This window comes from Anabrus simplex, chromosome 1 (assembly GCF_040414725.1).
Source record: "Anabrus simplex isolate iqAnaSimp1 chromosome 1, ASM4041472v1, whole genome shotgun sequence".
Lineage (NCBI taxonomy): Eukaryota > Metazoa > Arthropoda > Insecta > Orthoptera > Tettigoniidae > Anabrus > Anabrus simplex.
Window position 1 is genome coordinate 889,277,287 of NC_090265.1, and position 27,945 is coordinate 889,305,231.

At 38.6% G+C, this 27,945-nt stretch overlaps 1 protein-coding gene across 6 annotated transcripts in view; it reads left to right on the forward strand.

The window, feature by feature from the left end:
* The first annotated feature begins 524 nt into the window (after window positions 1–524).
* Window positions 525–27,945, forward strand: part of Atg7 (Autophagy-related 7) — a 200,105-nt gene continuing 172,684 nt past the window's right edge. For 3 of the 6 annotated variants that reach the window (XR_011017572.1, XM_068225281.1, XM_068225280.1), the window contains exons 1-3: window positions 525–1,079; window positions 21,776–21,971; window positions 22,065–22,187. Coding sequence is in view for 5 of the 6 variants with exons in the window: in XM_068225281.1 (XP_068081382.1) it covers window positions 874–1,079; window positions 21,776–21,971; window positions 22,065–22,187 (525 nt within the window). In the remaining variant the exon portion in view is untranslated. The remainder of the gene's footprint in view (window positions 1,080–21,775; window positions 21,972–22,064; window positions 22,188–27,945) is intronic. The other 3 variants (XM_067136556.2, XM_067136557.2, XM_068225282.1) reach the window with 3 other exon arrangements.

The following is a 27,945-nucleotide window of genomic DNA, read 5'->3' on the forward strand; positions in this document are numbered from 1 at the left end:
GGCGACGATGGGACAAGAAAGGCCTAAGAATGGGAAGGAAGCGGCCGTGGCCTTAGTTAAGGTACAGCCACAGCATTTGCCTGGTGTGAAAATGGGAAACCACGGAAAACCATCTTCAGGGCTGTCGACAGTGGGGTTCGAACCCATTATCTCCCGGATGCGAGCTCCTAACCGCACGGCCAACTCGCCCGGTACGGTTAAGTTCTGATAATTACAAATTTCTCATTTAACAAATTAGTATTTTTGATTAGTATACTTTGTTTTCTGTACTACCTTTATGAATAACCCTACTCCATTATATATATAAGGATTTAGTACTTTTTTCCATAATCTAGTATTTTTAGGGGAAAATTTAGTACGAACATTTTTTGCCCGGTAGCAACCCTGCTCTATAGTGTTCTAGCTAGGTTCTAGTCGGTCTGTCCCCACCTCTAGTTCAAACGAACTAGTTCCTTCATGAACGACACAACCACACAACTGTAGTTCGTATTTTTACCGGAAGGGGAATGAATTACTTTGACTCAAAGAAAGTCTCGAAGGCAACGCTTTGAGTTTGATCCTTGGTACAACCCAGCGCTGGTACAAGGGTGCAACCGTAGTACTAAAAAAGTACAGCTGTACAGGTGCCAGGCCAGGTGTGTGTTGGAGTTGTTGGTGTAATTCGCAAGCCTATGTTCTTTTCGTTGGTGTGGAACTTTACTGGTTTTATGTGAGGTATAACATGATGAATGTCATTAGAGATTTTGTAATTTGCCTCCGGGATCCAGCTGACCTTAGTGATGAAGTTTTGTTTTGTTTTGTGCGAAATATTTGTAGAATAGTTCGTAGAACCTAACTTCTCAATTTACGGATGCCTGTTAATAGGTCGGGGAAATGGCACAATCTGAAGGAGCAGATATATTGCGATTTTCTCCGTTCAGTTCTTCAATTGAACCAAGTTTCTGGCACAAGTTAATGCAAATCAAACTAGATGTTGATAGATTGGATGAAAGAACTCGGGTGATATGGGGTTCCTACTCAGTTGCAGATCCACCAGCAATAACGTCGTCTGTTAATGTCGACTGTACTGCCTTTAACTGGTAAGAATAGTAAACATTAATAATTTGTGCAGTATACATTTTGATGAGATAATGTGTGAAACTTCTGTGTTTTGTAAGGACCATCTTATTCTATAAAATACTGGAACTTCGTACCTCTGTTGTTTTTGCAAGTTTTCCCATAGAAAAGTTTTTGCTTAGATTTTTTTTTTGTTGCCAAGATCATGTTTCTATTATCTCACTCTAATTAGCTCCGTATTTCCAACTGACATTTCAGCTCTTTAATTCTGTATCTGTTTATGTTGAAGAGATTTAGAATACTGTCCAAAAGGTTATAAAATCAAATCCATTCTAGGTCTGTTGGTTGGTATTTTAGGGTGCTTAAGTGTGAAAAAGACCTGTGTCAGACTTATTGGCATGTTACAGATCCCTTTCTTAAGGCCTAAGTCCATCATTCTACAGTCACTGGAGACCAAAGGAATTCATATTAATATTCACTGCAGAGCTACGATTTACTCCTGTCTTATTGACAAACTTTTTTGTCACCTGTATCACATGATACCATCTTAATTTTAGTCATATTTATCAGCTCCTACCAGCACTTTGTATCTGTAGGCTGTTTGATTCATTGTACAAATATAATATAGATCAGCTGTAGCAAATCAAGAGGCCACTTTACTAACTAGTTTGTAAAAGAGAGGTTTATGACGCAGCTAACATGATTATGGTTAGTGATAAGAACATGACAGAATATGAAATACGTCCGTCTAGTGACCAAACCATTGGCTTGGGTTGGTTAGGTCTGGCTAGTGACAATACCATTGGTCTGGATTGGTTAGTCAGTCTGGCTACCTAATTCCAATATAAAATTTAAAAATTTCCAGCCAACTCATTCTTGGTTGCCAGCGTTTCGCCCCAGTGTGTCAGTTTTATAGGGAAGCACTTTAACTCAAAGTCTTTGAGTTTGATCCTTGGTACAACCATAGTACTTGATATATTGTATTGAAAAGGTGGACCCTCTTGTTAATTTATTCTTACAGTTGTTAACTAGCACACCTACCAAGACGCATGGCTAGTGCATATAGTGGAGGCCACTGTGTATGCTGCTTAGAGCCACGGGCAATGCCAGTGCACTATCAGAGACTTGATCTCGGTTTCAAAATTAATGCCTGCCAGGCCATCAAAGAATGTAGATCGTGATTCCCATAGGGATCTTGAAAAATTTGTCCTGAATGAGTGAATGCATAATTTCATGAAATTATGAATTTTCCAGCTAACGTATTCTAATACAAGAGGACTTCATTAAGATAAGTTCCGGATTTCAGGTTCATAAGTAGGCTATTTAAATAGAAATAAATGTTTGTATATTTCTAAATATTTGAGTGTGATTTGATAGAATTTGATGATCTTTCAAGAACGAAACATGCCATTCTATTTTAATTAAGATGTTTCTTTTCTGTTACCATATGTTTTTCTTCTTTGGATAGTTTATAAATTTATTACTCAAAATTAGATTTGACAGACTGAAGAACCTAACAGTTTAATAAGAAAAGAAAAATAATGCTGTCAGTAATTAAACAAATTTTGTGTTTTTTGTTATACCAAGATTAGTTACTGACAATCACAAAACTATTGCAAACATGAAGAAGACAGTTGTCAGAAGGGAAAGAAATAAAGCCACAAATATATCTTCCAGAGACCAAAGTAGTTATACTTCCTGCTTTTGACCAATGTTACCAGTGTTAGAAACAATTTTTTCTTTTCAGAAAAGACAAAAACAGACAGACCTGAAGAAATAACAAGAAGGCATATAGAAAACCTAGCCTATATAAACTGCAGTCAAAGGAAGTTAAGCCTGTTTCTTTCCTAACAAGGAAACGCATTGCATCTATGAAGTTCGAGAAGAATGTAAAAAGAGCTTTAAAAAATACTCTCTTCAAAGGTCATAACTGCTGTAGAATATTTGAAAGAAAATTCTTTTCATTCAAAAGTGCAAAATTTTCAGAAATGAGGTGCTCACGTTACTTCATGGAAATTCATAAAGAAATGATTTGGTGTTCATGGTGTAAACAGCACTAATGCACTTTTTGACAGAAGCAACAGGAGACTATCTTGGTTCAAAAATGAATCTAAAGCATATCTGGCCAAAATGAAGGAATGCGGTGATGAAAAGGTTACAGGGCTTCTGAGAAAGAAAAACTGTTGAAGCTATTCTACAGACTCTTTCTTTGATTATTAAATGTATAAGTACCTCCTGCCTTGTGGATTTTATTTTACACTAATTAGTAGATTAAGATATATTTTGGTAAGAATTGATATGGTGGATTGTAGGTGGTGAAATTTTGCATGAACAGGATACTAAAAACAGGCATATTTTCTTTATCATCCCACACACAAACAAATAAAAGACAAATGGAATCAGAGATCACATCAGGCAATTCTGAACTCTATGATGATTATCTTAAATAATCTTAGCGAATGTTGATGAGGTTGAATTTCCCCCACAATCTTTATTCATATTTTGTTAGGCTGTGTTTTATCACTGCCTGCTGTCATTTCTTGATGGATACAGTACTTTTGCATCCATCTCTTGGCACAGGCCAGAGTAAAGTGTAGCTTCCACTGAAGTCCCAGTCAACATCCATGGCTGTGACAATATGGAAGTTGCTGGGGTATGGGTAGTGCTGAGTAATGTGATTCAGAGCACGACTAGTGCACCTGAGTGTTATGAAAGGTGCTGCTCGTAGGGTCAGTTGTGCTGCAATAGTACTTTCTGACCCAGTGAAGAAAGCAATGGCAAACTACCTCACTCCTCATCTTGCCTAGTACACCTCATTTTGGTGCTGCCATTGGTTTTTGGGGTTTCCTTATAACCGCATAACCTTTGGTGGTGCTATTTGAGGATCCAGCCAGCCTCTGGGCTGATGACTTAATAGACAGACGTGTTTTATCATTATTTGTGTGCACTCAGTTTATCTAAAGTTCAGGTCTTGGTTTCATTAATAAGGAACAAGAATCATGACTTTCATTAAAGTTTTATAGTACACTAGCTATAGTACCTGGCGCTGCCCAGGCACTTTATTGATTGTTTACTTTTAGGTATTTTATTATGTGTTAATTATGTGTGAAGCAAATTTTTGTACATTTTGTTATTATGACGTTAATCGATACTTCACCCCCTTTCCACCCCCGTCCAGAGGGTTGCACACACATAAATCCATAATCTGGGCAATTTTGGACTTTTTTCACCCCTTCTCACTCCCCACCCCCATGCCGATGGGGGTTGAACTTGGACTTTAAACGACATGCAGAGTGTTACTGTTCATCTCAGTGACCACGAAACCTTTGGATTCAACAATATTTATTATTATTATTATTATTATTATTATTACATGCCACCCCCTCCCCACCTCCAGCCATAGGGGTGGCTTACCCCCACAGTTCTTTTGTCCAGACAGTCATATGTGTAGCAGAATATCTCCTGTGCCTAGCCTACATTTATACACGTGCGTACTTCGAACCACAGGCCTGTATTCTACTGCAGAATCCTTGAGCTGATGTCATGGTTACGGCTGGTGATTTCTTCATCCGATTCCTAGAGCGGGGTAGTGTGATGGATATTAACGGTTGGTTTTAGGCCCTTAAAACATGTTTTTTGGGGCCAGTAGGGCCTTAACTGAAGTTTGTTCTTTGTGTCGTGAGGCTTAAAATAATGAGCTTTGTCTAATCCTTATGCAACAAATTCGATATTTTGTCTATATTGGCCTATAATGACTTTTATAGCCAAATCCGATCATGCGCTTTCGGTGTGATAAATGTGCCAGGGCTATCTGCCCAAAGCTGGAGCAGGTCAAGAAGTGAGGCCATATTACCTAATTTGCAACAATCAAAACAATGGGACAGCGAATGGATGCAGGATCGAGTTGGCTGAATCACTCTAGCTATGACGTGTAGACATTGCTTGAATCCAGTAGACAAAGTGGAAAGAAGCGACTGTCATGTTGCTGAAGGATACAAGCTTTTATACTTTGGCACAACATCCTGCCGAAAAGGCCTGGCAATTGCCGTCTCCGAGATTGTGAGATAACATCACCTACGTAGAGAGGATATTCAATCGCTTGATTGGCATCAGAGTTGTCACAGGGTCAATAATAGTATGCACCGAGCTCGATAGCTGCAGTCGCTTAAGTGCGGTCAGTATCCAGTATTCGGGAGATAGTAGGTTCGAGCCCCACTGTCGGCAGCCCTGAAAATGGTTTTCTGTGGTTTCCCATTTTCACACCAGGCAAATGCTGGGGCTGTACCTTAATTAAGGCCACGGCCACTTCCTTCCCACTCCTAGCCCTTTCCTGTCCCATCGTTGCCATAAGACCTATCTGTGTCGGTGCGACGTAAAGCAACTAGCAAAAAAATAAAATAATAGTATGCATCATTTCTTGTTATGCAGCACAGGTAGGATGTCCAGTAGAAGAACAAGATGGATTTTAGACAGAACAGCCACTCGAATGAAGCTAGCGAATATCTGTTAATCGGTGGAGACTTCGACAGCCATGTTGTCTAATCAAGGGATGGTTCAGATGAGTACATGGCAAATTCGGGCTTGGTGTGCGTGACGAAGCTGGTGAACGTGCCTTGGAATGTGACTTGGCAAAAGTAATTGCATTTTTCAAGAAACTTCTTTCTCACATTATTGCTAGTTGCAAAGTTGCAAATAAATTACTAGATAGTGAAGAGGAAGGATATGCAGCTAGTAGTGGACTCTAAAGTTATACCATCAAACAATATTTCTCCTTGGCATACACTGCTGGTTCTTGAATTTCAGCTTCACCTTCGACCACCTGTCCGACCTCTCATCACCACAGAACGCATTATGTGGTGGAAGCTTTGTTGAAAAGTAACAGTGTACAGACCGGGAAAGTGTAGCTCTGACATGGATTCAGAATTATTTGATAAGATAATCAGCTATGTGGGAAACGACATGGAAAGGAATGTGATTATAGCGGGAGATCTGAATTTACCAGATGTCAATTGGGAAGGAAATGTGAACGACAGGAAGCATGACCAACAAATGGCAAATAAGTTAATATGGGAAGGACAGCTGATTCAGAAAGTGATGGAACCAACAAAAGGGAAAAATATCCTGAATGTGGTTCTGGTAAAACCAGATGAGCTCTATAGAGAAATCGAAGTAATAGATGGTATTAGTGATCAGAAAGCGGTTTTTGTCATAGTTAAAAATAAATGTGATAGAAAGGAAGGTCTCAGAAATAGAAATGTTAGGCAATACCATATGGCTGATAAAGCAGGCATGAGGCAGTTTCTAAAAAGTAACTATGATAGGTGGAAAACTGTAAATAAAAATGTAAACAGACTCTGGGATGGGTTTAAAGCAATTGTTGAGGAATGTAAAAACAGGTTTGTACCTTTAAGGGTGGTAAGGAATGGTAAAGACCCACCTTATTATAATAGAGAAATAAAGAGACTAAGAAGGAGGTGCAGACTGGAAAGAAATAGAGGTAGAAATGGCTGTGGAATTAAGGAGAAATTGAAGGAACTTGCTAAAAAATTGAATCTAACAAATAAGGCAGCTAAAGGATAACATGATGGCAAGCATAATTGGTGGTCATACAAATTTTTAGGGAAAAATTGAAGGGTATATATAGGTATTTTAAGGCAGAAACAGGTTCCAAGGAGGACATTCCAGGAATAATTAATGAACAAGGGAAGTGTGTATGTGAGGATCTTCAAAAGGCAGAAGTATTCAGTCAGCAGTATGTAAAGATTGTTGCTTACAAGGATAATGTCCAGATAGAGGAGGAGACTAATGCTAAAGAAGTATTAAAATTTACATATGATAACAATGACATTTACAATAAGATACAAAAGTTGAAACCTAGAAAAACACCTGGAAATGATAAGATTTCTGGTGATATACTAAGAACAATGGGAATACCGTATCTGAAGTACTTATTTGATTATTGTTTAGTCGAAGGAGCTATACCAGATGAATGGAGAGTTGCTATAGTAGCCCCTGTGTATAAAGGAAAGGGTGATAGACATAAAGCTGAAAATTACAGGCCAGTAAGTTTGACGTGCATTGTATGTAAGCTTTGGGAAAGCATTCTTTCTGATTATATTAGACATGTTTACAAAATGAATAACTTGTTTGATAGAAGGCAGTTTGTGTTTAGGAAAGGTTATTCCTCTGAAGCTCAACTTGTAGGATTCCAGCAAGATACAGCAGATATCTTGGATTCAGGAGGTCAAATGGACTGTATCGCGATTGACCTGTCTAAACCCTTTGATAGGGTGGATCATGGGAGACTACTGGCAAAAATGAGTGCAATTGGACTAGACAAAAGAGTGACTGAATGGGTTGCTATACTTCTAGAAAATAGATCTCAAAGAATTAGAGCTGACCCTGTAATAATTAAGAGGGGAATTCCTCAAGGCAGTATTATTGGACCTTTGTTTTCTTATAAATAAAAATGATATGAGTAATGGAGTGGAATCAGAGGTAAGGCTTTTTGCAGATGATGTTATTCTGTATAGAGTAATAAATAAGTTACAAGATTGTGCGCAACTGCAACGTGACCTCGATAGTGTTGTGAGATGAACAGCAGGCAATGGTATGTTGATAAACAGGGTTAAAAGTCAGGTTGTGAGTTTCACAAATAGGAAAAGTCCTCCGAGTTTTAATTACTGCGTTGATGAGGTGAAAGTTCCTTTTGGGGATCATTGTAAGTATGTGTTGATATAAGGAAAGATCTTCATTAGGGTAATCACATAAATGGAATTGTAAATAAAGGGTACAGATCTCTGCACATCGTTATGTGGGTGTTTAGGGGTTGTAGTAAGGATGTAAAGGAGAGGGCATGTAAGTCTCTGGTAAGACCCCAACTAGGGTATGGTTGCAGTGTATGGGACCCTCAGCAGGATTACCTGATTCGAGAACTGGAAAAAATCCAAAGAAAAGCAGCCCGATTTGTTCTGGGTGATTTCCAACAAAAGAGTAGTGTTACAAAAATGTTGCAAAGTTTGGGCTGGGAAGAATTGGCAGAAGATGAGGTGCTCGACTAAGTGGTATGTTCCGAGCTGTCAGCGGAGAGATGGCGTGGAATGATATTAGTAGACGAATAAGTTTGAGTGGCGTTATAAAAGTAGGAAAGATCGCAATATGAAGATAAAATTGGAATTTAAGAGGACAAACTGGGGCAAATATTTATAGGAAGGGGAGTTAGCGATTGGAATAACTTACCAAGGGAGATGTTCAATAAATTTCCAATTTCTTTGAAATCATTTAGGAAAACAACAGATAGGGAATCTGCCACCTGGGCGACTGCCCTAAATATATATCAGTGTTGGTTGATTGATCCTACATCCAACTGTCACCACAGCCAATCTGTTGCAGAGTGCATTTCCACCCACAACGTTTGGCAAGTTCGCAGCTGCTATTCGCGCAATGAAAAACTGCAAAGCCACTAGATCTGATGACATCCCTGTTGAAGGTTGGAAGGAGATAGGGCAATGTGAAAGTGAATTTCTAACTAAATCCGTCTAGAAATGCATTGAAGACAATGACGTACCATCCAACTGGAAGATAAGTATCACCATGCCAATCTGGGAACGTAAAGATGCTGTTACTATCTGCGCCAACTACCACTCCATTAGTCTCCTTTGCCACACCACGTAAATCTCTGAGTGGGTGATTGACCCAGGCATAAAAGCATCATTACTGTCTCATGAAAGGGAAATGGCTTCGTTAAAGGCTGCAGAACAGCAGATGCTATGCATGCTGGCCGAGAGGCTTGGAGAGAAGAGAAGAACCGTCCATATGACTTTCTTAGATTTTGAAAAGGCATTGGACCGGGTGCCTTATGAAATCATCTGGATTCACTCCATGGTGTCCCAGAGAAATGTGTCCAGCTCCTATACCACGACTTTACAAGCTCTGTCCGCTGTGTTACTGGCGTCACAGCACCATTTGACATTCGAGTGGGAGTTCGTCGAGGATCTGCCCCATCACTACTCTTGTTCATCCTGTACATGGACATAGTAACCGTGGACCTGCAAACATCCCATCCGTGGACCCTTTTCTATGCGGATGATGTTATGCTGGCTAGCGACAAACAAAACAAGCGTAACGAATTGGTTACCCAATGGAAAACAAGGCTGGAAACATTTGGATTGTGGCTAAACCACAGTCACATATCCCATCAAGAAGAAATAGTCTAACTTCATCTCTCAGTTCAAACGATCAAGTCAACATTTTGCCTCTCGAGAACCACTTGACCTCTGAATGCAATAGCAAATGTTCATGGTCACTCCCCATCTTTTTTGCATCTCTCCAAAAGTAATGTGGAAATGAGAGGCCTGGTTTTGATTAAATTAATCACTTTTGTCACAATAATTGTAATTACTTACCAGTGACAATCACATACGGAAGCAGTACTAACCATTTATGGGTAAAATCAAAAGGCCAGGATCTGCTTTTTAAAATTACTCTTCAGCTTTCCTACCAATGCTTCATGAAATGAGGAACATGATTTAAAATAAAATAAATTTAATAAATATATTCTGAAATAACAAGTAACATTGATAAATTAAGATAAGGAAATGAAGATGGTAAAACTAGGGTGAGAAAATTAGAGTAAGAACATTAGAATTGAGGTACCTCAATTTACTTGACTGAAACACACATAAGTTCTTGAAGATAAATAGTTAATTAGTTAATATTTCTTGATTTGGAAATGGTTTTAATTGTTAACAAGAATCAATTCAATCACGATTCAGGATACAACCATGAAGTGACAAGGTTCAAGATTACACCTTATAGGGTAATGATCATTAATAATCAGTAAACAAGCAAAAGGAAAAACAATTCATCAAAATAAATTACAGTATCAGGCAACAAATGTGAACAATACACAAAGCATCATACAACGTACGGTTAACTAGCTTTAAGACAGCTAATAATTTTGAGATTTTGTTTTTCATCAATGTAAATACAATACAAACCTCACATATAATAAACTTTGTAAAAATTTGTAGAAATTGTAACCAAAAATATTTTATAATTGAATTTACGGTTCAGGAAAACGTGATGAAAATTCAAACTACTACAAGAGCATCAAAAAACAGTTGCCCAAATTTAAATAAAGCTGAAATGAAACATTTTGATGCCTTGTGCCGATAATAAGGTTTTTTAGGAATGATCCTTAGCCAAGATAATATTCTAAACCTCTGTACTTCATCTTTTGGGATGAATGCAAAAATTCATCTGAACACGACTCCATCTTCTTCAAGACTACAAAGGTCACTCATCTTTTATTTGTATCTGATTATTTATCACATTGTCGCAGGTATGTATAGTGGCCACTTGTTGCGCCACCAACTGGATGATAGTTTAGTTAAGTCACACCAACAGATAGCGTTCAAGTGCACACCATCTGCATTTCCTCGTAACTTAAGGGAATGGAAAATTAAGGTGTAACAACACCAATGACAAATTTTCAAATACTTCCAAATGTTAAGTTCCGTAGTAACGTCACAACTTTCACAGCTTGTTTCATTACATTATCCAGTTCTGGGGGCATGTTGTGAGTCTCTAGTGCTTCACAGTGTTTTCAATACTTTTCATCAAGTACAGTACTGTAGTTACAATCAGTTTTGCTGCAATGGTATGTGGTTGGCCATGTTTTACAATACAGTTTATAGGAATACTTGATATGGTGCTGAAACTACATTTCTCTTGTCTCCTGTAACACTGTCCATGAGTATTTTCTTTAATATATGAAGTTCAATAAGTTCATTGCAGAAGTAGTAGTCGGCTTGTCAGCTGCGCTGTCTTGCATGGTCTGTAGATGTCTTTTTTTAATTTAGATGGTTTCATACACTCGACAGACAAAACATCACCACACACTATACACTGGGGCATCTCATCATATCCAACATTCAGCACAGTAAATCCCAGTTCCAGATATTTATTGTCACATTTACAACGTTTTTCCAGAACACACTCAGTTGCCTTACTGTTCAAATGAGACGCACACTTCAATGAGCCTTTCTTCAACCAGTGATTATAGTATTGTCACTGAGTACCGTTATGTTTGCACTTTGTTACTGTTCACTTCTGAATTCCTGAAGTTTGAGTACTGGAAGGGCAAAGATAGTCTCTATATTAATATAAAATTATGGACCCGTTAGCGTCAGGCTAACCATAAAAGTTTCAAAACAATTGTGAAGCACTAGAGACTCACAACATGTCTCCAGAACTGGATGATGTGATGTATCTGCTAGCACAACTGGTTCTGTACTAAACCAAACTACCAATGAAGACATGCCATGCCATCTATCATCCACTTGAAGAGTTGCTAATAAGAAGGAAATCAGAAAAATGGAAAGAATTCTGCTCATTCCCTACGAAATGTAATCCTTTGGGTGTTGTTTATAAATTAACAAGAAAACCTGAAAACTTGAATAATACTATTTGCTCAATTGAATCACACTGGTTTTACAAAATCTTTCTCCGACCTGCTGATGTTCTTATCAACTCTTTCTTCTCCGAAGAAGATGACGACACAAACACAGAAGGCCATTAGATTATTTTCCACTCTCCCTCCTAATACTGCAGATGATGTGCTTTTCACCCGCCAAGAAGTTGAACGAATAATACTCCTACAAAATGACAAGAAAACACCAGGTTGGGATGGACTATCAGCAAACATTATCAAAAATATCCACTTGTGTCTCCTTTTCTGTTTGTCATCCTTTTTAATAAGTGCTTGGTGTTCAACCTCTTCCCTTCATCTTGGAAAATTGCAATTGTTAAAATCATCCCCAAAGGCATTATTTCAAGAATGTTTACTGCCAAATCTTATAGGCCTATTTGCCTTCTTTCAGTTCTAGGGAAGATTTTTGAGAAGTTATTAATCGATCAGGTCATGTACTACTTGTATAGCAACAATCATTTAAGTCAATGCCAGTACGGGTTTACTCCACAAAAAACTTCAGAAAATGCTGTTCTTAGTGTAGTAGAATGGGCTAAGACTGTTTTCTCCATGCATGAAGTAGTTATCCTAAAATCACTGGATATCTCCAGTGCATTCGATAATGCCTGGTGGCCAAAAGTTCTGACTCAGTTGAAAAAGAAGCTCTGTCCCAAAAATTTACATAAATTAATACAATCTTATTTCCAAAATCGGAAAGTTAAACTTCAAGTCGGATCAGCAGTCTCTTCAAAGCTCCTGAATAGGGGTTTCCCACAAGGATCTAGTTGTAGTCCTGGTTTCTGGAACATTTTATACGATGACCTTCTAACTTTACGTCTTCCTGTTGGTTGTAAAGTTGTGGCCTACGCTGATGACGCCCTTCTTTTAATTATTATCTGCTCACTTTTTAGTGATAGATTTACACCCTAGTGCTGAATCGGTCGACTTCGGTTATTTTCGAGATTCGTATTGGCAACCTTTGAAACACAAACTGAGAATCTCTTATGATTGCTGTGCGACATCTGGCATACACTTTACTTACTCGTACTGTTGTTGTTTACACAGCAAAGCCAAACTATAGAATTCATGCTAGGAACAAGTTTCGCATCGAGAAATGTTATATAGTATTATATATACTGTGTGTGACAGTTGTTGGCGTAAGCTAATAAAGGTTTAGAAAATTCATATTGATCAATCATATTATCGATTCAATTCAGATTTCATTTCCATTCAGTTGGCAGTATTACCGGAACCGGCAGTGCTCCCTCCTTACTCCTCAGCACAGTATAAAAATCTATCACTAAAAAGTGTGCATACAATAAAGCAGATAATTTGCAGGACCTGAGAGTAAGAGCAAATTTGTCTCTTGATATTTTATTTACTTGGGGTTCTGATAATAAATTACAATTTAATCCCCAGAAAACAAAGGCTGTGCTTGTTAAAAGAAGGAGGAAACTGAGAAAGCCTAAAATTAAAATGAATGGACAAAATATCACTATGGAAAATAATAGTCTTTATCTGGGAGTTGTGCTTGTCAAGAAGTTAACCTTCAGGGCCCATTTCAACAAACTACAACAGAAAGGCAGTAAGTTTATGCAAGGTTTAGCTATTGCCTGCAGACCCTCTTGGGGACTAAATTCAGAGGTACTAAGAATTATTTATGATACTGCGTTTGTACCTCTGATATTGTATTGTGTTTCTTCTTTTCGAATGGCACTTGAGAAGAAATGGGCTCAGCATAAATTGATGCAAATTCAGAGAGAGGATTTACTCCACGTATTTCCCGTGCTTACCGTACCACTTCTACTGACGCAGCTCTTCTTATTGCAGTCATTGAGTCACTATTTCTGATGGCAATAGCAAAAGCTGAATTCACTTTTTTAAATAAAAACAAGGTATCACCTATGCCCATTCTGAATACTACTCTAAAGTAACATTTTCATTTTCTACAATCTGATCACCCAAGTCTCTTCAAACACTTCATTTATGAAAATTGTTCAATTACCCATGACTGCTTTATTTACACAGATGGATCTCTCATACCAAGCACAGATGAACAGGACAAAGTTGGATGCGCCTTTGTTGTTCATGAAGCTGTTTGTACCTCTGATATTGTATTGTGTTTCTTCTTTTCGAATGGCACTTGAGAAGAAATGGGCTCAGCATAAATTGATGCAAATTCAGAGAGAGGATTTACTCCACGTATTTCCCGTGCTTACCGCACCACTTCTACTGACGCAGCTCTTCTTATTGCAGTCATTGAGTCACTATTTCTGATGGCAATAGCAAAAGCTGAATTCACTTTTTTAAAGAAAAACAAGGTATCACCCCTGCCCATTCTGAATACTACTCTAAAGTAACATTTTCATTTTCTACAATCTGATCACCCAAGTCTCTTCAAACACTTCATTTATTGGGATCAGATACCGAGAACGAAGAATTATCTACAATCTGTATAAAAATCAGTCTGCAGTGATAAGAATCGAGGGCTTTGAAAAAGAAATTTTTATCTTTAAATGTCCCAATGATGCAGATAGCCGAGCCGCAGGTGCAACCATATCGGATGGGTATCTGTTGAGAGACCAGACTAACGAATGGTTCATCGAAAGGTGGGTAGCAGCCTTTCGGTAGTTGTAAAGGCGGCAGTCTAGATTATAGACTGATACGGCCTTGTAATAACGCTCAACATGGCTTAGCTGTGTTGATACTGCTACACGGCTGAAAGCAATGGGAAACTACAGCCATAACTAACTCCCGAGGACATGCAGCTCTCTCTGTATGAATGATGTACTGATGATGGCTTCCTCCCGGGTAAAATATTCCGGAGTTAAACTAGTCCCCCATTCGGATCTCCGGGTGGGGACTACACGAGAGAGGGCGATCATCAGGAAGATGGATACTGACATTCTGCGAGTTGGAGTGTGGAATGTTAGAAGTTTGAATCGTTGTGGTAGGTTAGAGAATCTGAAAAGGGAGATGGATAGACTAAAGTTAGATGTAGTTGGTATAAGTGAAGTACGTTGGCAGGAGGAGCAGGATTTTTGGTCAGGCGACTACCGAATCATCAACACAAAATCAAACAGAGGAAATGCAGGAGTTGGTTTAATAATGAATAAGAAAATAGGGCAGCGGGTAAGCTATTACGACCAGCATAGTGAAAGAATTATTGTCGTCAAGATAGACACCAAACCAATGCCCACCACAATAGTGCAGGTCTATATGCCTACTAGTTCAGCGGATGATGAGGAAATCGAAAGAATATATGAAGAGATAGAAGATTTAATACAATATGTAAAAGGTGACGAGAATTTAATTGTGATGGGAGACTGGAATGCTGTGGTAGGCCAAGGAAGAGAAGGTAATACGGTAGGAGAATTTGGATTGGGACAAAGGAACGAAAGAGGAAATTGGCTGGTTGAATTCTGCACTGATCATAATTTAGTCCTTGCCAATACTTGGTTCAAACACCACAAACGATAGCTGTATATGTGGAGGAGACCTGGAGACACTGGAAGGTATCAAACTGACTTCATTATGATTAGGCAGAGATTCAGAAACCAGGTGTTAGACTGCAAAACTCTCCCAGGAGCAGACATGAACTCTGACCACAACTTGTTGGTCATGAAATGCCATCTGAATTTGAAGAAATTAAAGAACGGAAAGAATGCAAAAAGATGGGATCTAGACAAGTTGAAAGAAAAGAGTGTGAGGGATTGTTTCAAGGAACATGTTGCACAAGGACTAAGTGAAAAGACTGAAAGAAACACTATAGAGGAAGAGTTGGAAGTCATGAAAAATGAAGTCAGTAGGGCTGCTGAAGAAATGTTAGGAAGGAAGAAAAGATCAACTAAGAATCAGTGGATAACTCAGGAGATACTAGACCTGATTGATGAACGACGAAAATACAAGAATGCTAGAAATGAAGAGGGCAGAAAAGAATACAGGCGATTAAAGAATCAAGTGGCTAGAAAGTGCAAGGTAGCTAAGGAAGAATGGCTGAAGGAGAAGTGCAAGGATGTCGAAGGCTGTATGGTCCTGGGAAAGGTAGATGCTGCATACAGGAAAATCAAGGAAACCTTTGGAGAAAGGAAATCTAGGTGTATGAATATTAAGAGCTCAGATGGAAAGCCACTTCTAGGCAAAGAAGACAAAGCAGAAAGATGGCAGGAGCATATCCAACAGTTGTATCAAGGTAAAGATGTAGATAATTTGGTTCTGGAACATGAAGAGGCTGTTGATGCTGATGAAATGGGATACCCAATTTTGAGGTCAGAGTTTGACAGAGCTGTGAGTGACCTAAATAGGAATAAGGCACCTGGAATTGATGACATTCCCTCTGAATTACTGACTGCCTTAGGAGAAACCAGCATGGCAAGGTTATTTCATTTAGTGTGCAAGATGTATGAGACAGGAGAAGTCCCATCCGATTTTCGGCAGAATGTTGTTATACCTATTCCAAGAAAGCCGGTGCTGACAGGTGTGAAAACTACCGCACCATTAGTTTAGTATCTCATGCCTGCAAAATATTTAACATGTATTATTTACAGAAGAATGGTAAAACAAGTTGAAGCTGAGTTGGGAGAAGATCAATTTGGCTTCAGAAGAAATGTAGGAACACGTGAAGCAATCCTGGCTTTACGTCTGATCTTAGAGGATTGAATCAAGAAGGACAAGCCCACGTACATGGCATTCGTAGATCTAGAAAAGGCATTCGATAATGTTGATTGGATCAAAAATTAGATGGATGGCTGATCTGATGGATGGATGATCTGATTTTTGATATGCTCTATTGGTGGAAAAGAATCTAAATCCCTCCATGGGAACTTAGAATTTCCAAATGTTGATTGGACCGAGCTATTTACGATTCTAAAGGCGATTGGGATCAGATACCGAGAACGAAGAATTATCTACAATCTGTATAAAAATCAGTCTGCAGTGATAAGAATCGAGGGCTTTGAAAAAGAAGCAGCAATCCAGAAAGGAGTGAGGCAAGGCTGCTGTTTGTCCCCTCTCCTTTTCAATGTTTACATAGAACAGGCAGTAAAGGAAATCAAAGAGAAATTTGGAAAGGGAATCACAGTCCAAGGAGAGGAAATCAAAACCTTGAGATTTGCCGATGATATTGTTATTTCATCTGAGACTGCAGAAGATCTCAAAGTTGCTGAATGGTATGGACGAAGTCTTGGGTAAGGAGTACAAGATGAAAATGAATAAGTCCAAAAAAAGTAATGGAGTGCAGTCGGACGAAGGCAGGTGATGTTGGAAAAATTAGATTAGGAAATGAAGTCTTAAAGGAAGTAGATGAATATTGTTACTTGGGTAGTAAAATAACTAACGATAGCAGAAGTAAGGATGACATAAAATTTAGACTAGCACAAGCAAGGAAGAGCTTTCTTAAGAAAAGAAATTTGCTCACTTCAAACATTGATATCGGAATTAGAAAGATGTTTTTGAAGACTTTCGTGTGGAGCGTGGCATTGTATGGAAGTGAAACATGGACGATAACTAGCTCAGAAAGAAAGAGAATAGAAGCTTTTGAAATGTGGTGTTACAGAAGAATGCTGAAGGTGAGATGGATAGATTGAATCACGAATGAAGAGATACTGAATCGAATTGGTGAGAGAAGATTGATTTGGGTAAATTTGACGAGAAAAAGAGATAAAATGATAGGACACATCTTAAGACACCCAGGACTCGTTCAGTTGGTTTTTGAAGGAAGTGTAGTTGGTAAGAATGGTAGGGGTAGATCAAAGTATGAATATGACAAGCAGATTAGAGCAGATGTAGGATGCAATAGTTACGTAGAAATGAAAAGTTTAGCATAGGATAGGGTGGCATGGAGTGCTGCATCAAACCAGTCTACGGACTGGTGACTCAAACAACATAATTTTCATCGATTTGGAATCAATCGTCCTGATGGCTACGTGCGTGTCTGTGGATCCTCACAAACAGTGGACCACCTACTATTTGAATGTGCTACATTTGAAAGAAGGCATGACTTGAACTCTCATTTAAATTATTCCAACATTGCATTATCAAAACCCCTGTATCATTTGTTTAAGAAGTCATGTTGTTACAAATATTTTATTAACTTCATCCACTTCATTTTCTGCCGATTAGATACATGAATTCATTTTCATTGTAAAATTGAATACGTATTTTAACTATAACCCTTGTACTATGTAAAATAGGGTTCCAAACTACTTTGGATATTCAATAATAATAATAATAATAATAATAATAGACCGCTGCTAACTTGTACCATCTATCGCCCAAGTTAGGAGTTACAAATACTATGTCAATTATATAGTACAACAGTGAAGACATAGTTCTTAAATGTAAAATAATGATCTATGAATTGTGTGTACGCAATAAAATTTTGCTCCTTAAGTACTCGCAAAGACTCAACATATGGATATCCCAGTTCCAGGAATATAACCTCAACATCAGCGAGACCAAGACAGTGGTAATGGCAGTCAACAGAGAAGGGTGTACAGCAAGTGTAAAACTAGGAGACCACCAGCTAGTGTATGTGGATAGTTTTCCCTACCTGGGAAGTGTAATCTCCAGTAATAATTTGGTCAGAAAGGAAATTACAAACCTAGTGCAAAATAACAGCTATTTCATACAAATATTGACCTATGGTATTGAAGCATGCACCCTCACAAAGAGAGATTCATCAAGACTGCAAGCATCGGAGATGAAATTTCTTAGATCCACCATCCAGAAGACAAAGATGGACAAGTTAAGAAATGAGGAGGTGAGGAAAGAGGCCGGAATAAAATCATCCCTATTAGACAGACTATGCTGGTACGGGCATATGATGAGGGTGGAGCCTACAAGAACAGCCAGAATAAATTTGGAAAAACAGGTGGAGGGGAAAAGACCTGCAGAAAGACCTAAAACCCGATGGATGGACATGATCAAGGTTGATCTAGTCGTCAGAGGATGGACAGTGGATGATGTTCTCCATGACAAGTTGTATATGGACAGGAAGAAGTGGAAGAGGCTCATTAACAGTACCCAGGAAACTGGAACTGTACAATGATGATGATGATGATGATGTACTAGCAACTTACGTTATTATTGTAGACCCCTTTATTCGACGCACCCCTGCCCAGGGGTCCATGCACCACAGTTTGAGAATGGCTGTTCTACTACACCATATATTGATTCATTAGCTATTTATTGTCTAGATAAAGAAAAAATAAATAAAAGCAGGCGTGCTTGCAATTTTACGTGATTATAAGTTGTGTGATCATAAGTCAGGAGACCAATAGTTTTATGTGGAATTTGCTAAGAGACGCACGCAATTGTCTGTTTTCTGCATCTCAATTGCTCGTGTTTTTGGGAGAAGGCTCACGGTGGCACTCTTAAAATTAAAAATGGTTTTCCATGTTTTTCACAATTTCACTTGTAACTTCATGAAGCACCAGGAGCTCTGAACACGGGAGCATGGGCTGGTGACCACAGGGCTCTTAGCTGAGTCGTGGGTTTGTTTCCACTTATTTGTGGCATGCTATCCAACCCCTCTTGGTCAACTCTTGTTCTTTTTTCGACCCCGGTGGTATTAGGTTTCTGAGGCTTAGGGAATCTTTCATTTTCACGCCTTTTGTGGCCTTGTGTCTTTTTTTGGGCCAATACCTTCATTTTTTCCCCTCTGATTAGTGTTAATAGAGGACGGTTGCCCATTGTACTTCCTCTTAAAACAGTTATCGCCGGGCTGAGTGGCTCAGATGGTTGAGGCGCTGGCCTTCTGAACCCAACTTGGCAGGTTCGATCCTGGCTCAGTCCGGTGGTATTTGAAGGTGCTCAAATACATCAGCCTCATGTCAGTAGATTTACTGGCACGTAAAAAGAACTCCTGCGGGACTAAATTCCGGCACCTTGACATCTCTGAAAACCATAAAAGTAGTTAGTGCGACGTAAAGCCAATAACATTATTATTAAAACAGTAATCACCACCACCACAACCTGTATCTTAATTAATGCCTTAGTCACAACCTCTCCAGTACTGACTTCTCTCCTTCATTAATGAAAATTGCAGTTGTTAGTGTAACATTGAACATATAGCAAAAAATAACCTTGCATGCACTGCAATCTGTGGTCACTTTGGTAGGAAGTCAGCTTGCTGGGAATAATCTGTCCCTTCCTAAAAACGAGAAATACTATAAGGCTGTTGCAAGGTAAGGACGAGCAGGAAGCTGCTATGAGCTAGGGGACGTTATGGATAGCCCCTCCTAAGTTATGTTATAAAAGGGGCGGCATTTTGAAAATCTGTTTAGGAATTAAGAGGGTCTCACAACAGATATTTTCTAAAAGCAGACACCAAAGCAAATTTATCTGTCTGCAAACGAGTGGATCTAGTTTTACGGAGATCAAAGTGCAAATACCTTAGTACTTCTTCGAACCTGTTTCTTGCCATAGTGTTAGTGAAAACAGGAGGACACCATAAAGACGACCACATATGATCTATGGCAAGACTAGTAAGTTTATAAGCTCCATGGGATTATAACAAAGCAATAAAAGCATCTAATTGTTCCAAAGAAATAGACCAATTATTATCAATTGTCTGTCTACGAGCTTCGCTCTCTCTGCACATCTTTATATGCATCAACATGGATGTGTCAATGAATAAACGCCAGGCATTAACCTTGCCATTAGTCTCTGTTGCGCTTAGCCTGAGAAGTAGGGCCTATGCCATGCTGCCCTTTTCAGTACGTTCTAAGCAGCCATCCTTCCAGGAGGGTTCCTACTACTATCGATAACGGTCTAAATAGTTATTCTATCCTTACCGCATAACTGATCCCCTGGTGCAGATGAAGGAGACCTGACTAGTTCATGACCTCTCCCACCTCGTCCCCTTCCTCTTCGAACAAGTTGCCCGCTGCTAAGAGATCGTCCTGTGTTGCAAGGTTGATCACGGCTGGTTCAAGTAGTAAACTGTGTCTATTGTAGATATGAAGTCCACTGTGTGCATATTGTCATTAGCCGAATCACAATCACTGTTCTAGTGTTAACAGCTAATGGTATTACAAAAACTAAAAAAATAGACATGTACATTCCAGTTGATGTATTTTCTCCGAAACGGCGGAACCAGAATCATGGACAACAACTAATTATGATGCTGGCTCGCTTCGTCTCCTAGGTTGGGGTGGTATTTCTCCTAAAATTCACCCAACTTTCTCAGTAGGTGGTGAGGCATTGAACATTTGCTTTCTCTCCCTCACCCTTCCCCCCCATTTGATTTTGATACGCCAGAATGTGTGCCCTGCTGCTATGTTAATTGTACAGTCATACAATTCACAGTGGTTATATGTACAAGGGAAAGTCAGTAAGTATCTGCAATTTTGCTCTAATTGTCTTTAGGTTGGCTCTATGGCATTGTGTGCTCACCAGACACTAGATGGCACCATTGTAGTAGGTTTCAGTGTTATCGGATCGGTTCAGCTTGCACTTTGCAACGTAAATATAGCCGTGCCACTCTCTGTTTGCACCATGGAAGAACAGCATTCCATAATCTGTCTTTTGTGGTCTGAGGATGTACCAGGAGCAGAAATTCATAGAACAGTCACTCATCTGTTATTTAGGATCATATCATGCACTTGTTCTATTGGCATCAGTTACGGCTGCAAATGGACGCTTGGATCTTTCCTCATCCTTCACGCTCGTACGACTCTTTTTGAACTGTTCAATCCGCTGGTAAACACTTCGCTGTGGCAAAACATTGTCCCTGTATTGTGCTGAAAGTCTTCTATGAATTTCTACTTCTGGTACACCCTCAGACCACAAAAAACAGATTATGGAACTCTGTTCTTCCTTTGTGCAAACAGTATGTGGCGTGGTCATCTTTGTCGCATCAGCGCAAGCTGTACTGATCTAATAATGCTGAAACCTACCGCAGACTCAATGGTGTCATCTAGCGGCTGGTGAGTGCACAGCGCCATAGAGCAAACCTAAAGACAATCGGAGCAAAATTGCAGATACTTATTGATTTGCCTACGTATATTAGACACTGATGCTCTCTTTTACTGTTTAAAATTTCTGTCAGTTTAAAATGTTCTGATTTTTTACCTGATCATTTGGGGGTGGGGGAATGGGTAAATTCCCCCCCACCCCCACCCCTGCAGATTTGCATCTATGGTAGTGCCATGGGTTTGTTGGTTTTGGTGTTATTTTCATATTTGCTTATTGCTTAATGTTTGTAATTGGAGTTTATTGTGTGATAGGAATCCTGTTTTGTTGTAGTGAATTTGAAGGTCCAAAAACATCAGTAGGTGCTTATGGATGTTTATTGAATAAAAATACAATTGAGAGCTTCAAGAATGCTGATAAGATGAAACTTCTCTCTGATCAGGGTGAGGATATGGTGAATGACATAATTAGTGGAAAAGCCCTTGGTAATCCTGCCCTGTTAACCAGGTTTATTCTACTTATGTTTGCAGTAAGTTCTTATTTTTAAAATGTTGGATTCATTTGGTTTTATACAGATAACTTATTTTAAAACAAATACTTGACATATTTTCTGAACTTGCAGGATTTGAAAAAATACAACTTCTATTACTGGTTTGCATTCCCAGCTATATCGCTGCCTGCTGCCTCTGCTGTGAGAGTTGTTGGACCCGTAAAGAAGTTGAAATCTGTTTTCTCTTCTGAACAGGTTTGTTGCCTATTTTGTGTAATATTTTCACTTGTTTTGTAGTGCTTGGTACATTATTTTATTACATTATATTCTACCTACATTTTGTTCATTATAAATCATCTATGGTTTTTGTTTAAGAAGCCAAAGATATGATACGAAATGCAGTACAATCTCAGAAATCTGGTATTCTCGAGACTGGGTTACTAGAAAATCTTCATTATTAGATTTTGTAGGCTATATTTTCTCGGTAGGGAAAAAAAAAGCCTGTACATATTCACTCAGATGTCACCACTGACAAACTCTTCTACTCCCAGATGTGACGGTGCATTGTCAATGAAAAAAATGGCCTCCAGTGGCAAACCTTGTTTTGTTAAGAACCTTTTTACGTTTGGCACAAACCTTTTGTAGAATCAGTTTTTGAAAGTTCCAACTGTCCATTCATGCATTCTTTTGGGATGTGTAAGAAACCGGCAATTCAGATCGATTCGCATTTTTAAGAGCACAGAGATTTTATTGATTTCCCTAATAACATGAGAGGAAATTTATGTCCTCCAGATGCATTGGCGCATGCCATAATTGTAATGTGATCTTTACTTCTTTTATAACCCCTTGCCAATTCATCTAATTTAGACGCTAGTGTCTTATTTGGTAGCATGCAATAAAACAGCCCAGATTCATCGGCGTTATATATCTGATCTGGCGTTAAGTTATCGGAGCAAATAATATCCTGAAATTCCTTTCTGAAACTGTCAGCAGCAACTTTATCCCCTGAAAAACTTTCACCAGTCACTGAAAGCTGGCGTATGCCATGACGAGCTTTCCACCTTTCCAACCAACCCTGACTAGCTGTGAAGTTAGGATCTCCATTTGCTAGCTTGCTGTTTAAACTAAGCGCCTTTTCTTGTAAAATTGGCCCTGAAATCAGAACACCATGCTCCCTTTTTTTTTCACTAAACCACATGAATATAATATCCTAGAATCTAGAATCTAGAGATTCATTTCTAGCTTTCTTTACTGTGGCACTATTCTTTACACTATATTTTGTCATCATTTTAAAACAGAAGTCTTCAGTTTCTTTTCGGTTTTTCTTCCAACCAGTCACAGTTGAAGTTCCTTGGCCATAGTCTACAGCAATATTTTTTAAAAGTTCTCCTTTGTCCAGCCTGTTTAATGCTTCTTTTTATCCATGGAAACAATCACTTTCTTCCGTTTTGATGCCATTTCACGTGTACTCAACCAATACAATATTGCACAGGAAAATACTGTAACTGTAAAACATGGTGTTAACCTTCAGCTACTGATGTGGTCTCTCATAGACTACTGGATTTGATGACTCATTCCCTTCCTCTTTCATAGTCTTAAGCAATCACACAGCGTGTCATTATTGAGCGACGATGTAAACCCGAGAAAACATCTGCAGTAGCTGATGAGTGTCATAGACTACATGTCAGCAGAACCATCATTAAAAAGGTGATTGATGAAGTGACTAAACAATGTTTACCGAGCAGCGAAGCTCTGCATGCTGGGGGATGTTAGTAGTGCGTTGCATTCAGAAGAGCGTGGGTTTGAATTCCACCTCGGCTGTCCTGGGAATGGTTTTCCACAGTTTCCCATTCTCAATTCCAGGCGAATGCTGGTATTGTACCTTTTATAGACCGTGGCCGAATTACTTCCAGTTCCTGTGCTTAACTATCCTTGGTGGAAAAGACATTCGAGAAGAGTCGACCCTGTAAAAGAAATACTGTTCAAGTAAAATTAAATGTATATTATTTTCGATGCAGATAAACCAGAGATCCGGATTAATGGGGGCCGGATAAATGAGGTTCTTGTGTAATACGGTTCGGATTTCCTTACACACGGCTTTAACAAAAATTTGGACCATTGAACAGTTTCCAGAACATTGGACAACGACCTTAATATACCCTCTTCATAAAAAAAGGAAGAGTTATCTGGATAATTACAGAGGACTGTCTACTTTGGACTACACATATAAGATTTTTCCAGGATCTTATATGGAAGGATTAATAATCAACTAGAAAAAGAGTTAGGAGAATTAATACCAAGGAGGCTTTAGACCCTGGAAATGTTGTGCTGAACAGATCAATACTCCAAAATTAATAATGGCGTACTGGTACCACAGAAAACAAAACAAGCCTATAGTAATAACTTTTGTTGACTTTAAGAAGGCATATGATTGTATACATAGACCTTCAATGTTAAAATATTTTATGGAATTTTGGACTCCATCATAAATTAATTAAACTGATAGAACTTACTGTAAATGATACCATATCAAAAGTAAAGTTTAGAGGAGAGGTTTCTGAACCATTTTTTATTAAAACAGGTTTAAGACAAGGAGACTGTTTATCACCATTACTATTTAATTGTGCATTAAAATTTATCATAAGGGAATGGTACAAGGTCAACCCAAAGAACATAAAAGTTAGTAGTTCAAACAAAATTTAAGTTGATACTGTTTAGGATTTGTTGATGACCTTCTTTTATTGTCCAACAATATTCAGGAAACTTGACACCAAATTAAATCTCTACAGGAAATAGCACGATAAATAGGTCTTACAGTATCGGATGTTTACACATCCCCAACTGGTAATTAAAATAAAAATTGCTGGGCAAGAAATCAAAGTTGTTGATAAATTTAAGTATTTAGGAGAAATCATAAAGAAATCATCTTAGGGAGAAACCAGCTTGGCGTAAGAATAAATAAATTAAACAAAGCAAATTATATTACCAAGACTACATACAATAAAAAAAGCTTATTGATAGCAGCAAAATTAAGGCATTATAAAACAGTCACACAACCAGAAATAACATATCAATCAATCAATACTGATCTGCATTTAGGGCAGTCGCCCAGGTGGCAGACTCCCTATCTGTTGCTTTCCTAGCCTTTTCCGAAATGATTTCAAAGAAATTGGAAATTTATTGAACATCTCCCTTGGTAAGTTATTCCAATCCCTTACTCCCCTTCCTATAAATGAATATTTGCCCCAGTTTGTCCTCTTGAATTCCAACTTTATCCTCATATCGTGATCTTTCCTACTTTTATAAACGCCATTCAAACCTATTCGTCTACTAATGTCATTCCACGCCATCTCTCCGCTGACAGCTCTGAACATACCACTTAGTCGAGCAGCTCTTCTTCTTTCTCTCAATTCTTCCCAACCCAAACATTGCAACATTTTTGTAATGCTACTCTTTTGTCGGAAATCACCCAGAACAAATCGAGCTGCTTTTCTTTGGATTTTTTCCAGTTCTTGAATCAGGTAATCCTGGTGAGGGTCCCATACACTGGAACCATACTCTAGTTGGGGTCTTACCAGAGACTTATATGCACTCTCCTTTACATCCTTACTACAACCCCTAAACACCCTCATAACCATGTGTAGAGATCGGTACCCTTTATTTACAATCCCATTTATGTGATTACCCCAGTGAAGATCTTTCCTTATATTAACACCTAGATACTTACAATGATCCCCAAAAGGAACTTTCACAGCATCAACGCAGTAATTAAAACTGAGAGGACTTCTCCTGTTTGTGAAACTCACAACCTGACTTTTAGCCCCGTTTATCAACATACCATTGCCTGCTGTCCATCTCACAACATTTTCGAGGTCACGTTGCAGTTGCTCACAATCTTGTAACTTATTTATCACTCTATAGAGAATAACATCATCCGCAAAAAGCCTTACCTCCGATTCCACTCCTTTACTCATATCATTTATATATATAAGAAAACATAAAGGTCCGATAACACTGTCCTGAGGAACTCCCCTCTCAACTATTACAGGGTCAGACAAAGCTTCACCTACTCTAACTCTCTGAGATCTATTTTCTAGAAATATAGCAACCCATTCAGTCACTCTTTTGTCTAGTCCAATTGCACTCATTTTTGCCAGTAGTCTCCCATGATCCACCCTATCAAATGCTTTAGACATGTCAATCGCGATACAGTCCATTTGACCTCCAGAATCCAAGATATCTGCTATATCTTGCTGGAATCCTACAAGTTGAGCTTCAGTGGAATAACCTTTCCTAAAACCGAATTGCCTTCTATCGAACCAGTTATTAATTTCACAAACATGTCTAATATAATCAGAAAGAATGCCTTCCCAAAGCTTACATACAATGCATGTCAAACTTACTGGCCTGTAATTTTCAGCTTTATGTCTATCACCCTTTCCTTTATACACAGGGGCTACTATAGCAACTCTCCATTCATCTGGTATAGCTCCTTTGACCAAACAATAATCAAATAAGTACTTCAGATATGGTACTACATTCCAACCCATTGTCTTTAGTATATCCCCAGAAATCTGATCAATTCCAGCTGCTTTTCTAGTTTTCAACTTTTGTATCTTATTGTAAATGTCATTATCATATGTAAATTTTATTACTTCTTTGGCCTTAGTCTCTTCCTCTATCTCAACATTATCCTTGTAACCAACAATTTTACATACTGCTGACTGAATACTTCTGCCTTTTGAAGATCCTCACATATACACTCCCCTTGTTCATTAATTATTCCTGGAATGTCCTTCTTGGAACCTGTTTCTGCCTTAAAATACCTATACATACCCTTCCATTTTTCACTAAAATTTGTATGACTGCCAATTATGCTTGCCATCATGTTATCCTTAGCTGTCTTCTTTGCTAGATTCAATTTTCTGGTAAGTTCCTTCAATTTCTCCTTACTTCCACAGCCATTTCTAACTCTGTCTTTCCAGTCTGCACCTCCTTCTTAGTCTCTTTATTTCTCTATTATAATAAGGTGGGTCTTTACCATTCCTTACCACCCTTAAAGGTACAAACCTGTTTTCGCATTCCTCAACAATTTCTTTAAACCCATCCCAGAGTCTGTTTACATTTTTATTTACCGTTTTCCACCGATCATAGTTACTTTTTAGAAACTGCCTCATACCTGCTTTATCAGCCATATGGTACTGCCTAACAGTCCTACTTTTAAGACCTTCCTTTCTATCGCATTTATTTTTAACTACCACAAAAACAGCTTCATGATCACTAATACCATCTTTTACTTCAGTTTCCCTATAGAGCTCATCTGGTTTTATCAGCACCACATCCAGGATATTTTTCCCTCTGGTTGGTTCCATCACTTTCTGAATCAGCTGTCCTTCCCATATTAACTTATTTGCCATTTGTTGGTCATGCTTCCTGTCGTTCGCATTTCCTTCCCAATTGACATCTGGCAAATTCAGATCTCCCGCTACAATGACATTTCTTTCCATGTCGTTTCCCACATAGCTGACTATCCTATCAAATAATACCGAATCCGCATCAGTGCTAACCTTTCCCGATCTGTACACTCCAAATATATCAAGTTGCCTATTATCTTTAGAAATGAGCCTTACACCTAGAATTTCATGTGTCTCATCTTTAACTTTTTCGTAGCTTACAAATTCTTCTTTCACCAGAATGAAAACTCCCCCTCCCACCTTTCCTATCCTATCTCTACGATACACACTCCAGTGCCGTGAGAAAATTTCTGCATCCATTATATCATTTCTCAGCCATGATTCAACTCCTATTACAATATCTGGTAAATATATATCTATTAAATTACTTAATTCTATTCCTTTCTTTACAATACTTCTACAGTTCAGCACTAACAATTTTATGTCATCCCTACTTGATTTCCAGTTCCCTGTTCCCTGATCACCGCTCCCTAGGCCATCCCGTTTCCCTGAATGTACCTCCCTATTACCCTTCCAAACAAATTTCCTAACTTATACGT